The sequence below is a fragment of the Myotis davidii genome, unplaced genomic scaffold (genome assembly GCF_000327345.1).
Source record: "Myotis davidii unplaced genomic scaffold, ASM32734v1 scaffold97, whole genome shotgun sequence".
Classification (NCBI taxonomy): Eukaryota; Metazoa; Chordata; class Mammalia; order Chiroptera; family Vespertilionidae; genus Myotis; species Myotis davidii.
In genome coordinates this window covers 5,283,048-5,297,659 of record NW_006289392.1, presented here as the reverse complement: position 1 = coordinate 5,297,659, position 14,612 = coordinate 5,283,048, and the positions used below count along the sequence as shown (strand labels likewise).

Genomic DNA, 14,612 nt, shown 5'->3' with positions numbered 1-14,612 from the left:
CATTTCTGACTAGTTTATGGCTCCCATGTCCTTTTTTATGCTGTTGCAGTCCTCACTAAGTTCATCTACTCTTCCTCTAATTTCGTTGAACATCCTTTTAACTGTGTTTTGAACTCTGCATCTAGTAGATTGCTTGTCTCCATCCTTTTTTTTTAACTTCTTTTTCTGGAGTTTTGTTCTGTTCTTTCACTTGGGACATGTCTCCTTGTCTCCCTGTGTTTGTTTATATGTATTAGGTAGAGCTGCTCCGTCTCTCAGGCTTGGTAGAGTGACCTTATGTAGTAGATGTCCTTAGGGTCCAGTGGCACAGCCTCCCTATTCACCTGAGCTGGGTGCTCCATGTGTGCCACCATGTGGGCTGTGTACACCCTCCTGTTGTAGGTGAACCTTAATTGCTGTTGGGATGTTAATGGGAGGGATTTACCCCCAGGCTGACCAGCTGCAAGGACTGGCTGCCACCACTGTGCAGGGGCCCACCCCACAAAGCAGGACTTACTTCAGCAAGTCTCTGGTACCTGCTGAGTCTGCCCCTTCTGTGTGTCACTTATGAGGTGGTTGGGTGGTGCTTTGATGTGGTCTGAAACTGTCCATCAAGTATACAGGCTCTGGGGCCTACCAGGAGGTCCAGGCAATGGAGAGCCATTGCCTGTGTATTGCCTGGGGCCACCTAGCATGAGCTACAAAGTGATGTGCAGATAGTTGCTACCTGTGCTGGCTTGGAGGTGCCCAGGAAAGGCCAAGTTGTGAACCAGGGCCAGCTACTGCTTGTTTGAGAGACTTTAGGTAAATTTGAAGGCCATTTATATGGAAAAGCCACTGGAATCAGCCTGGGTTGATTGGCAAGTTGGTGGGGTGGGGTCTCAGGGAATCCCCAGGTGTGTTGAACAATAACAGCCAGTTGATGGAGACTCAATATGGCCACTACCTGTTGGCCCTGTGTAGGGGGAGGGCTCAGTAAAGAAACTATGGCCTCTGGGAGAAAGCTGCCCCTCCAGCTCTCACCCTGATGCCAGACAATTTATTTCCTTCCGGGATGTCCCTAGTGCCTTTCAAGGTGCCGCCCCATAGCTGGAACTAAGAGGGAGTCTGAGTAAATGCATGTGTGGCTCCTTTAAGAGGAACTGCCTGGGACTCCATCAGTCTTAATCTCCATCAGCCTCAATCCCCACTGGTTTTTCAGGCAGAAGTTATGGGGGCATCTCATCCTGGCTCTGGAGCCCTGGGATGGAGAGGCCTCGTGTGGGGCTGGACCCCTCGCTGCTCAGGGAAGATTCTGTGCGGCAGAGATATCCTTCCTGATTTTCTTTTCAAGATTTAAAATAATTGATTTTTAGAGAGAGAGGGGGAGAGGTAGACAGAAAGAGAAACATCAATGTGAAAGCAAAAAATTGCTGCCTCCTGCATGTCCTCCCTAATCCCCCCTCTGGGGATCGAGCTTGAAACCCAGGCATGTGCTCTGGCTGGGAATTGAACTGGCAACCTTTTAGTGCATGGGACAATGCCCAACCAACTAAGCCGCAATGGCCAGGGCTTCCTCTCATATTTTATCTGTTACACGTTGATGTGGAACTAACCCATTCAGCATCTCCACCCCATGTGGCTTCTTTAAATCCTTAGTTATATGACTTTCATTCAGCTAGATTTTAGGAGGTTCTCAATGATGGTTATTCTGTAGTTTAGTTTTTTGTTTTTCAGTGCAGTGCCACCCCCCGCCCCAATTATTTTTATTGCTTTCAGAGAGGAGAGGAGGGACAGAAACATCAATGATGAGAGTGAATCATTGATTGGCTGCCTCCTGCAGGCCCCACACTGAGGACGAGTCTGCAACCTGGGCATGTGCCCTGACCGGGAATGGAACCATGACCTCCTGGTTCATAGGTTGACCACTCCATCATAGAGTCACGCAGGCCAGGCTGTATAATTTTAATTCTAATGTGCTTATGGGAGTCCTTTCTGTGCTGCTCTCAAGAGTTCCTTGAATTTACCTTTAACCCTTCTACTGATATGCTATATCTTCTCTTATCCCTCTGAGATTATGAAAATTTTTATGAAAGTGTTCATGTATTACCCTGGCTGGTGTGGCTTAGTTGGTTGGGCGTTGTCCTGTGCACCTTAAGGTTGCCAGTTTAATTCCTGGTTAAGGGCACATGCCTGAGTTGTGGGCTCGATCCCCAGTGGGACATAAGCAGGAGGCAGCCGACTGACATTTGGCCCTCATATTGATTTTTTTTTTTAAAAAGTTTTTTATTAGAGCGAGAGGAAGGGAGAAGGACAGAGAGATAGAAACATTGATGAGAGATAGAAACATTGATGAGAAATAAACATCATCAATTGGCTGCCTCCTGCACACCCTCTACTGCAGTCTGAGCCAGCAACCCAGGCATGTGCCATGACTGTGAATCCAACCAGTGACCTCTTGGTTCCTGAATCAACGCTCCAACTGCTGAGCCACACTGGCCAGGGGCACTTACTTTCTCTCCCTTTCTCCCTCTCCCTTCCTCTCTCTAAAAATCAATAAACTGAAAGGAAAAAAAAGTTTTCACATATTATCTGTTTCATGCTAGATTTCCTCAAATGTCTGGTGATTCTTGGTTGTCATTTTGCGTGAAATCAATATAAAAATTATTAATATTTCTTTTTTAATACTAAGTTTTGCAGTATGTATTTCCTTATAGCACATCTCAATTCAAACTGGCCACATTTTAAATGTTTGATAGCCATATGTAGCAAGAGGCTACTGCACTGGACAGTGTAGCTGAAGAGGGGATGGAGATAATGTCTTTGTTTGATCTACATTTAATCAGAGTTCCAGACTATTTTTCAGGTTAATTTTCCTCCTCTCCACCGATATATTCATATTGCCAACTTGTCCTTAGGAAAATGATACCCATTTGTGCTTTCTGGCAGCAGTGTGCGGTGGCCGTTCCTCATTCCCTGCCAACAAGGCTTCATCATGTTTCCTGAAGCCCCGAGTGATTCACTTCTCTCCCACACTGTGGAGGATAATGCCACCAGAGTCTGAATACTTAGTTTCTGCTGGGCTGGGACCTCAAATGAAGCAGGTCTTGACCCCTGCAGTTTTGGGGAAAGCGGTGCTCTGTGTACTTACCTGATGTGAGAAAGGCAAGGGTACCAATTGTTTCGTTGGACATGATGTTATGGAAACGTGCCAGCTGTCCAAACATCTGCAGGCCAGCTTCCTTCTCTCGGCGGGCTTCTGGAGTCAGACTGTCCCATTCACCTCGGTCCTTCTCAATCTGCTGGATCTTTATCTTGCTCAGATACTATGGGAACCAGAGGCAGAATGTATCATCGGAGAAGTTCAGTTGAAGGGAAGATCAGACTTGAGGTCCCATTTAAAATCTAGGCCACTATGCTGGGAAAACCAGGGACAGCCACAGAGACATGAGGCTTTATTTCTCAGCAGAGGGCTGAAGCTAAAAGAGAAATTCTGGGGAAAAAGAAAAACTGTGGATCCATACAGTTTTGTTTCAGTCTCGGTAGACTTATTGGTAATTCCTCTAGAAATATTATAGAGACTAAGTGGTGTAATGTATGAAACCCAAGCAAACACAAATAGGATGAAAAAGAGGATGAACCCTTCCTGAATGATGGAAAAAGTAAAATGAAATCCCCCAAAGCTGTATTAAAAAACAAAGCTTTATCAAACACACAAGACGCCAGGAAGGAGAACCATATTTAAAACCCCCCTTTGCTGTTACAGCAAACATGTTAAAATTACAGTCCCATGAAAATGCCATCTGGGTCATTGTTTGTATCACACAGCTCTTACTAGAAGGGGCTGTTTACTGTTTTCTAAGAAAATCTATCTAAAATCTTACAGGATTACTAGAGGCCTGGTGCATGGATTTGTGCATCAGAGGGGTCCTTCGGCCTGGCCTGCACCCTTTCACAATCCAGGACCCCTCGGGGATGTCAGACTGCCAGTTTGGCCTGATCCCCGCAGGCCAGGCTGAGGGACCCCCCCGGTGCACGAATTGGTGCACTGGGCCTCTACTATGCATATAAGATCTTTGGTTAACCTCTTCCCACCCTCCCTCCTCCCCTCTTCCCTCTTTGATTCATCAGTGTGTTCCATGTTTCCATGCCTGTAAGTTGAGCGTCTGTCCCCTGGTAGTCAGTGCATGTCATAGCTACCGGCCGAACAGTCAGGCGGTCGCTTAGGCTTTTATATATATAGATGCAAAAAGCAGGAAAAATTTCTCACAAGTTGCTGGGAGACTGCTAATCAATAGGAGGAGCTCATGGCTCTCCAACAGGCTACCCTCATGATGTTCCTGCCTCCTCTCCAGCTGGTCACTGCTTGTCCCTTTGCAGACACGGAAAGTTTTTACATGAGCAACAGGCAGCTCCATAGGGATGGTCCAGGATACAAAAGCCCAAAGGGGCTGAGAGGCACCAGCTGTCCATGTTGTGAAACCCATGTTTCTATACAGCTAAAGATTTGGAGGGTTGTGGAGAGATGGAGAGTATTGGCAAGTCTTTACATGAAAAAACAACCCAAGCTAGTTTTTTCCCAAGCAGTGGTGCAAAATCACATCTTTCAGGAGAGGGATAGGAAGCGTTGCCTCAGTGAGCCACTGTTACTAATGTGTCGGGATGGAAAAAGTTGAAGAGAAAGTCACTGACCAAATGCAAGGTTCTGGCTTCTGTGGGGCTAGCCTAGTTAGTTCTGGCAGTCTACCTCAGTTTGGCCTCATCATATGTTCTTCTCCACCCTCTGCCAAGGCATCATCCCAGCTCGAGGCTTCAATGAGCCTTGCTTTTGGTCTTTAATGGAACCACACTTCTCGAGCTCTGTAAGGGGAAGGCTGGTAGTACACTGCTACTTGCAGATTTCTAGTGTCTAAAACTGGTACTAAAAGCATGAAGATTGCTCTATTGTGATGAAAAGTTTAAAAGTATGTACTGGCCATGATTTGAAGGTGTAGGAGCAGTTAATCTGTTTGGGTTTTTTACCTGTATGGCTTCATCCAAAAGGAATATGGCATCATTCATTAGCAGGTTAAGAAAGCGGAGAAAAAGTGGGGGATTCATGGCTTCTAAATTCTTAGAGGCATAGTCAGCCAAATCCTGTAAGTCCCAGCCCAAGAGAAAACCATATTAGTACTGAACCGCAACTTATGGGGTTTATCTGAAACAAAAACTCTGATAACTTAGTCTGGTCTCACCAAAAACTCTTACCTTAATGCTCTCTCGATAGGTATCTGTTCCCCACATGTACCTGAGAATGGGGTACATGGGACGGCGGTAATTGAACTTCTGTTCAAACTGATGGGGGTCTCCTGGAGGAAGGTAAGAGCAAAAACCCAGCAAAGGTGTTAAAGCTGCCATTAGAGAAAGAGTAAGAGCTTATGTCTATGTGGCCATTTTCCTTGACTCTGAATGTGTCAAGGCTGACTAAATCTGCCTTGAGAGCTCATAGGCCTAGAGCTGTAGGCAAGCATTTGCTTACTTCCTCACTGACAGCAGAAGAATACCCTGTCCTACAGAAGAGGACAAGGACTGACCTACACAATAAAAGCCAAGGGAAACACATGCTTCCACATGAAATGTAGAGTATTTATCAGACTCTAAATGAGCCTCTGCCTGCCACTATGGCAGACAGCCATGTGCAGATGGGAAATCAAATAATCCCCACAATCTTCACAGATAATATGCCAGATGTGTGGCCAACTCTTCCTTCCTCCCTCCCTTCGTCCCTTCCTCCCTTCCTCCCTCCCTTCCTCCCTTCCTTTCCTTTCTCATTTCCTTCTTTCAATGTATTTTTATTGATTTCAGAGAGGAAGGGAAAGGGAGAGACAGAAACATCAATGATGAGGGAGAATCATCGATTGGCTGCCTCCTGCATGACCCCCACTGGGGATCGAGCCCACAATCTGGGCATGTGCTCTGACCAGGAATCAAACCCGGGGCCTTCAGTCCGCAGGTCAACACTCTATCCACTGAGCCACACCAGCCAGGGCCGTTTCTTAATTGCTCTGAAAAATCAGGGCAGAAGCTGAAAACCTGTGGCTTATATTGTATTTGACCACTAGAGCATACAGGTCAGGTCACATAATAAAGAAAGAGCATGGGGTATGGAGTTAGAAGACCTAGGTTTTCCTTCCGCTCCACATCATGCAAGTCTCTTAACCTTTTGCAACTTTCACTTCCTCCGATATAAGACAGGAATTATAACATATCCTGAGATAATTGCAGGAAACTAAAGAATTGTGTTATGAGATAATGAGGAAACTGCAGCAATTTATTGCTCAATTGCATTTACCTACAAACCAAGAGGTTGCCTATTTGATTCCCGGTTAGGGCACATGCCTGGGTTTTGGGCTCGATCCAGAGTTGGGGCATACAGGAGGCAGCTGATTGATGGTTTTTATCCATGTTTCTATCTCTCTCTCTAAAAAAAAGCAATAAAAAGATATTAAAAAAATTAAATGTCCTTTATAATTGTCCAACAACTATGCGATACACCTCAAACTAGTAAAAAATAATATTGAATGTAAACTGTGGTGGAAAAATAAAATTAAAAAAATAAATGTATTTGTCATTGGATACTAGGACATCCCCTTTAAGAGGGGTCTAGTCCTGGCCAGTGTGACTCATTGGTTGGAGTGCCATTACACTCCGAAAGGTTGTGAGTTCGATTCCTGGTCAGGGCACACACCTAGGGTGTGGGTTTGGTCTCCAATTGGGGCAAATACAAGAGGCAACCAATTGGTGTTTCTCACATCGATGCTTCTCTCTCTCTCTCTCTCCCCCTCTCCCTCTCCTTCTCTCTCTAAAAAAAACCCCAAAAACCCTCGGTGAAGATCAAAAAAATAATTAATAAAAAGTAAAAAGGGTCTTAAGTAACTGCTTAACATCCTGTTTACTGGTTGTGATGGGGTATTGTTTACTCAAACACAGCATCTCAGGGTTAGATCTCAAAAGGCCAAGAGAGAAAGAGAGTGTTGCCTGCTGTTCTTTTTTTGTTAATCCTCACCAGAGGATACTTTTTTCCATTGTTTCTAGAGAAAGTGGAAGGGAGGGAGAAAAGGGGGGTGGGGAAGGAGAAAGAGAAAGATCAAGGTTGATTGGTTGCCTCTGGAATGCACCCCAACCGGGAGCGGGGAGCAAACCTCAACCTAGGTATATGCCCTTGACCTGGAATCAAACCCTTGACCCTTTGGTGGGCAGGCTGACACTCTAACCATTGAGCAACACTGGCCAGGGAGCCTGCTGCTATTCTTAATCTATTAAGTTTGGATAAAAGAATATTTCAATCAGCACACTGTCTTATTATCCACTATTCTGCAATTTTGAGGCAGAGAAAATAAAGACTCGGGTTTTAATCAGACAGCCTAATTTATTTGAGTATGGTTTGATCAAGCAGTAAATAATAAAGTTGGTAAGAGTATGCGTTTTTTTTTTTTTTGAGGAGAAAGACCTAAGCCTACAACTCAGTTGTATGACAGACAAATAATTTAATTTTTTTGAGGATCCATGTCCTTATATGTAAAATGAGGATAATACAGTAAAACTTTCCAGATGGTGACAAATTCATGAAACAATGTAAAAAAAAAGCACTTAGCATCAAGGTGGCACATAGTAGGAATTCAATAAATGATGACATTTTTCTGATATTCAAATACTGACAAGAACTCAAACTAGTAAAACATATCAGCTATGAAACTGCACAAGTATCAGCTTTTTAGTTCTTGTCTGCTTTACCTGTGAACTCAATGTCCACAAAGACCTTGATCAGAGCTTCCGCAAGGTGGGCTGCGTAGGGAAGGTTGCAGAACACACGTTTCCGGTGGAACACACTCGACACCAGGGGACTTGGGGTCTGATCCAGGTGGGGCATCACTGCTTCCAGTACCTCGGCCAGCTTGGCCCTCAGGTGGGGATTCTTCATCCTGCAAACAGGGCAGAAAGCAAGCTGAGCGGGTAGATTTTAAAAAATGTTTTATTTTCTTTATTTGATGGTGACAACAAAGACTTTACTACTTAAACCTGAAGTTACTGGTGACCCTCCTCTCCAGGCAGAGTAACTAAAGACATAAATCTGTAAAGAAAACTAGAAGAGGCGTGAGCCAGGCTGCTGTGAGCCGAGCACATATGCACTTCAGCCGGGCAGGTGAGCCAAACCACGGGCTGCTTCCTAGGACTTGAACCTACAGTTTTTTCTGACAACCCTTTCAACAACTGCGTTCCACTGTATCTTCTTAAATACAAAAAAGCAGTCCTCGTAATAAAATCACATTTTCCAGAAGTATACACAATACATTCAGAACTGAAACCTCTTTCTTCTTCTTAGGGAAAGGGCTTGGCCGTGCCCGCTACGACCACCATGCCCAAACCGTCCAAGCCAAGGAGTCAAATTGTCTCCAGAGGAGCAAACATCCCACGCCAGCACTGTGGGAAACAGGGCTCTGTGGCTTTAAGTCTGTCAATTTCTGGGGGATAATGTAGGGAATACCATTCAACTTTGAGGTCACAGCTCACCAAGTGTGAGGGTGAGTACTTGGGTTTGTATTTACTGCTTAGCCATTCTGTGTACTTCTCTATAATGAATTCTTTCCTGCTTACTATTCTGACTGTTTCAGGGATACACTTGCCTTTCCAAGCGTTCTGAAAGCAAAGGCCAGGATAATTATTCTATGTTACTTACAGTGCATACCAGGTGCGCCTAATAAATACTTGCTGACTTATGTTTCCTCATTAGATCTGCTCAGCTCAGTGAAGGATCGCTTATACCTACTTCTCACTGACATGGCTCCAAGGACTGTGGCTCATTCTCTTCTCCGTGGAGCAATCCTCACTATGTACACACTGTTTGTTTCCTTGGGCAGAGGCACCAGAAACATGAGAGAGGCATCTCTACCGTCAGTGAGAATCGTCCTTTGGCAAAGAGGACTAGAAGCGATGAACGAGAAAGACTTGAAATCAGAAAGCATTTACCTAAGTTTACTGCTCACCCAACTCAGGATTCAAGAGCAACCTGTAACATACGGTTATTAAAAGATCATTAGCACCTGGCTGCCACGGGTCAGGTTTCTGCATTACGGTAAGTTTCACTGGGGGCTGGCAGTGGCATGCCTATCAGGTACCTTATAGGAAAGTTCAAATTCCCTGTGGGCAAGAGTGGGGTTTCTGGCTACCCATAGGATGGTCAGGTGATCGACAATGTAACACAGCTTCTGGCTTGTCCTCGGTGAGAAGTCTCTGAACGCTCTGCAGCTCTAACCAGGGAAGCCGAGCCCCAGTGCCTCACCTTTCTATGCTTCCCGTGAAGACAGTGACGAAGTGAAGCACGTGCTCCAGGGCGTCTGCGGACGCCTCCAGCATGTCATCCGCAAAGCGGCGGAGGAAGATGAGGAAATCCCCCAGGTTATCTGCAAAAAATTCTGGGGAAAAGTCACTGGAGTTAGCCAAACGCCTGACTTTCTGTACATACAAATTCTACACTGTGTGCCGAAACCGGTTTGGCTCAGTGGATGGAGCGTCGGCCTGCGGACTGAGAGGTCCCAGGTTCGATTCCGGTCAAGGGCACGTACCTTGGTTGCGGGCACATCCCCAGTGGGGAGTGTGCGGGAGGCAGCTGGTCGGTGTTTCTCTCTCATCGATGTTTCTAACTCTCTATCTCTCTCCTTTCCTCTCTGTAAAAACTCAATAAAATATATTTAAAAAAAAAAAATTCTACACTGTGTTCAGCGAAGGTTAACAGAACCCAAATGTCTGATAGATACTAGGAATGGTGACAAGTTAATAAATGTAGAGTCTTCTTTAAATGTGTCAATTTTTATTTTTATCCAATAAATATAAGAGCAGGAGGGACACAAAAATACTGTTAACACATCAGTGCAGTTTCAGAGAGTACACCGATCTCCCACACTCAACCTTAACTGGGCACTAAACAACCCTTTGGATGTACGAAGGATCTTAAAGACTCATTAGGTGACCATGCTAGCCGGTCTCCAGGATGGTCCTAACCTCCTGCTACTCACGCCCTTGGGTGTCCCGTCCTGCACTCCTCCAGTAGAAGATACACCCTGAGGCATGCACAGCTGGTGCATGTCAGTTCCATGATCAGTTGTAAGAGCAGCTCCCATTGGGCCCCTTGCTCTGTGGGGAGCCAGCCGCCCTATCAGGAGTGGCACTGAGTAGGGACCTGTGTGGTGTAGAAAAGAGGCCAGCAGGCCACGGGACAGGCTTGTGAGCAGGTCCTTCAGCAATGGCCGAGTCCTCAGATTCCGATGGCCCTGGCTGACAGTGTGGCCGAACCTCACGCAAGACCCAGAATCAGAACCATGCAGCTAGGCCGCTCCTGGGTGCCTGACACCACAGGCACAGTGTGAAACAATGTTTGCTGTCTTAGTTTCTGTGTTTTGGGATAATTTATCACTCAGTAATGGATGACCAATACAGTTATCCAGAACATATACTCTAATTTTGATGGATATGCCAACCACATACATATACAGTTTCCCTTCCTGGTTAACCAACAGGAGATGATTTCCCCCTACAGACTAGCACAGGCAGAGTTAGGTAAATTTCCAAGTTGAGCAACAAACAATATCAATGATGGAAATGACAGCGCTGGAACCCGACTCTGAATGTCCTCTGTCCTCTGAAGCCTGTCTTCTGATGTGCGCAGCGGGAGGCCACAGGCTGAGGACAAGGCTGCTGGCCCCACACGTGCACCAGGAGGTGGCACTGCAAGTAGGAGCAGTTTGTCCAAAAACAGCCGGATGATGACTAAGGAAGGGTTTACCTTCCAGGTGACCCAGGTACACCTCAGTGGCTACAGACAGGAAGCTCCCAAGCAGGCCCGCTTACCTGGCACGTAGGCCAAGGAGCTATAGCCGTCGGGCAGAGGGAAGGTCAGCTCTACGGGCTGGGAGCCCTCATTGCCTATGGCCAGTTGAACGAGGAGAACGGCCATGGACACCTGCAAGTTGAGGCAGTTTTGCAGCATCTGCGGCTCAGTCATGGCGGTCTTGGTAGAGAGATAGATGGTCATAAGTCGCTCAAACTGCTCACGCAGGTTGTCAGCCGCGGGGCTAGAGCTTTGCTGAGCATCTCGCCAGGCGACCTGCAGCCGGTGCAGATTTTGGTTGATTTTTACCATCTGATCATGCAACCTGCCTCCAAGAAAGCAGAAGAAACTGGGTCAGGAGGCTCATATAGGGATAGTTGAGTACTTTCCATTCCAGAAATACAAATCCTCATTTTATTTTTATAATAGTTTTTTGTATCTTTTAAAAAATATATATTTCTTATTGATTTCAGAGAAGAATGGAGAGGGAGACAGAGATAGAAACATCAATGATGAGAGAGAATCATTGGCTGGCTGTGTCCTGCACATGGGGACACTTGGGATCGAGCCTGCAACCTGGGCATGTGTCCTTGACCAAAATCGAATCTGGGACCTTTCAGTCCACAGGCCGACGCTCTATCCACTAAGGCAAACTGGCTAGGGTCAAATCCTCATTAATTTATTCTAGTATCTCTTTTAGGATGTAGGAAGTTGCAATTATGACAATACAGAAGGCACTCATGAAAGTTATTGACAAAGAGGCAGGGGGCACAGCCCTGGAAAATGTTACCAAGTCTTCAACATAATTATAGGTAATTACAAATAGTAGGCAGGGAATAGATTGGGATATTACTATGTCTAATAAATAACTATTAAGCAAAGTACAAGTAGGCCAGCAGGAGAATTCGACAACCCACAAGTGCAATGACTATACTTAGATACAGTTATATGGACAGTCTTCCCATGGTTAGAAGAGAACTAAAGTCCTGGTTGGTGTGACTAAGTGGCTAGAGCATCGGCTGCTTTAGGTTCAATTCCTGGTCAAGGGCATGGGAGGTTTGATTTCTGCTCCGGTCCAGGTGCGTATGAGAGGCAACCAATTTGTCTCTCTCTCCTCCCCACCTTTCTTCCACTCTCTCTAAAAATCAATGGGAAAAATATCCTCACTCCTTGGGTGAGGATTAAAAAAGAGGTTCTACAGTAATAGAGACCACCTATAAGCGAGCAGCCACCGGGCAGCGATGAAAAAGCCTTCTGTTCAGTACTCATTATCTTTCACAAAGGGCCAGCCAAATGTTCTCTAAGGAAAGGAAGACCCACAATTCAATTTTACGGGTAGTTTCTCTACGTGTATAGCCCCAATCATCTTCTCTGGCCCTGAAGGTGATGTCTGTGGTGGGGAGGTAGCCTTACTGGGAAACTAGATGACATTCACTTTTGTGTTTGAATCTAGGTGGTTGAACAGGCCAAAAACATGCCGAATGAATTGTTATCTATTGTCTCATTTAAATTGTCAACGAGAGGGATAGAAAATCTCTAATAAAGATGTAATTTCATTTTTTAAGAGATTTGCTAAGTTTTGAACAATGCCCTGTCAATTGAAGTACCCTGATAAGGTATTAAAAAACTGCTACCCTCAATATCCCATCCTCTAGACTAGAGGTGGGGAACGTCCGGCACATGAAATCATTTGGTCTGGCCCTGCCACGGCATTAGGGGTGAACTAATTAAATGTTTGACCACAGAGAGCAGGCTAATTTTTAAAATGATAATTCTGTGTGGTCTGTGAATGATGTTATCAATAAGCAACCAGCCCTTGGCAGAAAAACGGTTCCCCACCCCTGATGCAGACTACAACTATGAGTGAGTAGTTTTTTCTCTTCTTCTTTACACTCGTAGTCAAATCAGCTGAACCAGAGGAAACAAAATTCTAGAATAACTATAGCTAGCCAGAACCAGAACCATTTTTGGAAGTTATACCCTCTAGTTCTAGAACCTTCACACTTCTAGAATCCCCTTTATCTTTGAAACGTGAATCTTTTGCGGTCTTATGGACCTTATTGGAATCCCTTATAAACATTTCTTTAATCTTGTCTCTACACCATAGAGTACAGCTTGGTCTTTTTTCATCAGGAATAGTACGTAATAAATATTCAAGAGCAGAGAGTGAAATATTAAAAGAAAACAATTCCACTGTGACAGATAACAATAGAAGACAGTGATTTTAAAATTTGCAAGTTTAGAGAAAAATATTAGTATATCTTTAATTTTAGTAAGTTTAACACATCGATAATTAAACATAAATTCAAGTTATTTGGACAAAACCAATTCATGTAAACACAAATAAATGCAAATAATGCCTTTTCCTACCAGACCCTAATACGAGCCTTCCTCCTGGAGGAAGTGAGGTTGCAAGACGCCTCTGAGCTTCCTGCCCATCAGCACGATTGTAGGGTTCTTTCCTAGCACCATCAGGAGAGTTACCTGTGAAATCCCAAGTGTAAGGTGTACTCTGTCAGGACAAGGTTCTCCGTTACAAGGTTGTAGTTCTGGGGAAACTTTGGCTCCTGCACAGCTGGGATAAGACAGGTTTCTTTGTCCAAACCTCAAAGAAGTCAGAAGGCACAGTAAATGGCTTGCCACAGGCATCTCTCCTGGTCTCCTGGGTCCCCTGATTCTAGTTCCACTTCCTTACTGCTACCAGTGATAGCTTTCTTTTTAAAGTAATATCTTCTTAAAAACAAATCTTATCACATCACCACTCCTTTGTCTAAAAATATCTTTTGGCTCTCACTATTCACAGAAATGCAGTTAAATTTCTTTAGCTTGAGGAGAAACCAAGATGGCGGCATAGGTAAACACCGGAAATTGCTGCCTCCCACAACAAATTCAAAAATACAACTAAAAGACAAAACGGACATCATCCAGAATCACAGGAAGGCTGGCTGAGTGGAAATTCTACAACTAGAAGGAAAGAGAAAAGCACACCGAGACTCAGAGGAGGTGGGCAAGTGCAGAGGTACGGAGGCGCATGCTGCAGGGGCTGATGACTGAGGACACGGCTGTCTTTTTGAATTGGGAAGGAGTCACAAGCCCCCGACTGCTCTGAACTCCAGTTCCGGGTGTCTCTGGGGACCCAGACTCATACAGGGAGAAATTGGACTGTCTGACAGCGAGAGAACTCGGAACTCGAGGGCGGCTTTCTCTCAGAGGTGCTTTCAGCGATTACCAGGACACTGAGACTCGGGGCCCCTTAGCGCAGGGCTGAGGATCAGCCATAGCTGCTTGCTCCGCCCTGTGGATTCCGTGAGACCCCGCCCCACCCAAGCTGCGGCAGAGGCTTTTGCATATGAATGCCCTGGCCCTTTGCAATCTGAAAATTACCTAACAAACTGCAGCTGGGCCAGACAGACCCAGAACTTCCAAGGGAAGGCCCAAGGCCCCACAACAGCTTGCATTGCTTCACAGCTGGGCCTCATTTGGGCACCTCCAAGCCCAAACAAGGAAGGGGAATCTGAAAATCTCTTTGTAGCTCCTGCTGGGTAGCCTCAGGCAGAGGCTAAATTAGCACCTCCTTAGATCCAAGAGCCAGTGTACCCAGTGGTCAGAGTGGGACCATCCAATTACAACTCCTCAGATCCATAAGGGACACACTTAGGGGACAGACTCAGTAAGCACCAAAGCTCCACCGAAGCAAGTCTTGCCTCATAAGGGTGTCTTCAGCACAGAAGTTCTCCCACTGCAGACACAGCTGATTCTCACAGCCAATTGGACTGGAGGTCACTTCCTC

The 14,612-nt window shown here is 45.5% G+C and overlaps 1 protein-coding gene across 1 annotated transcript in view; it reads right to left on the bottom strand.

Moving 5' to 3' along the window:
* The window catches only part of UBE4A (ubiquitination factor E4A), a 63,206-nt gene that overhangs the window by 17,523 nt on the left and 31,071 nt on the right, over positions 1-14,612 (bottom strand). The window contains exons 10-16 of the mRNA XM_006761566.2: positions 13,307-13,427; positions 10,843-11,147; positions 9,278-9,410; positions 7,732-7,919; positions 5,206-5,306; positions 4,981-5,094; positions 3,110-3,284 (exon numbers count right to left, since the gene is read on the bottom strand). Of these exons, the coding sequence (XP_006761629.1) occupies positions 3,110-3,284; positions 4,981-5,094; positions 5,206-5,306; positions 7,732-7,919; positions 9,278-9,410; positions 10,843-11,147; positions 13,307-13,427 (1,137 nt within the window). The remainder of the gene's footprint in view (positions 1-3,109; positions 3,285-4,980; positions 5,095-5,205; positions 5,307-7,731; positions 7,920-9,277; positions 9,411-10,842; positions 11,148-13,306; positions 13,428-14,612) is intronic.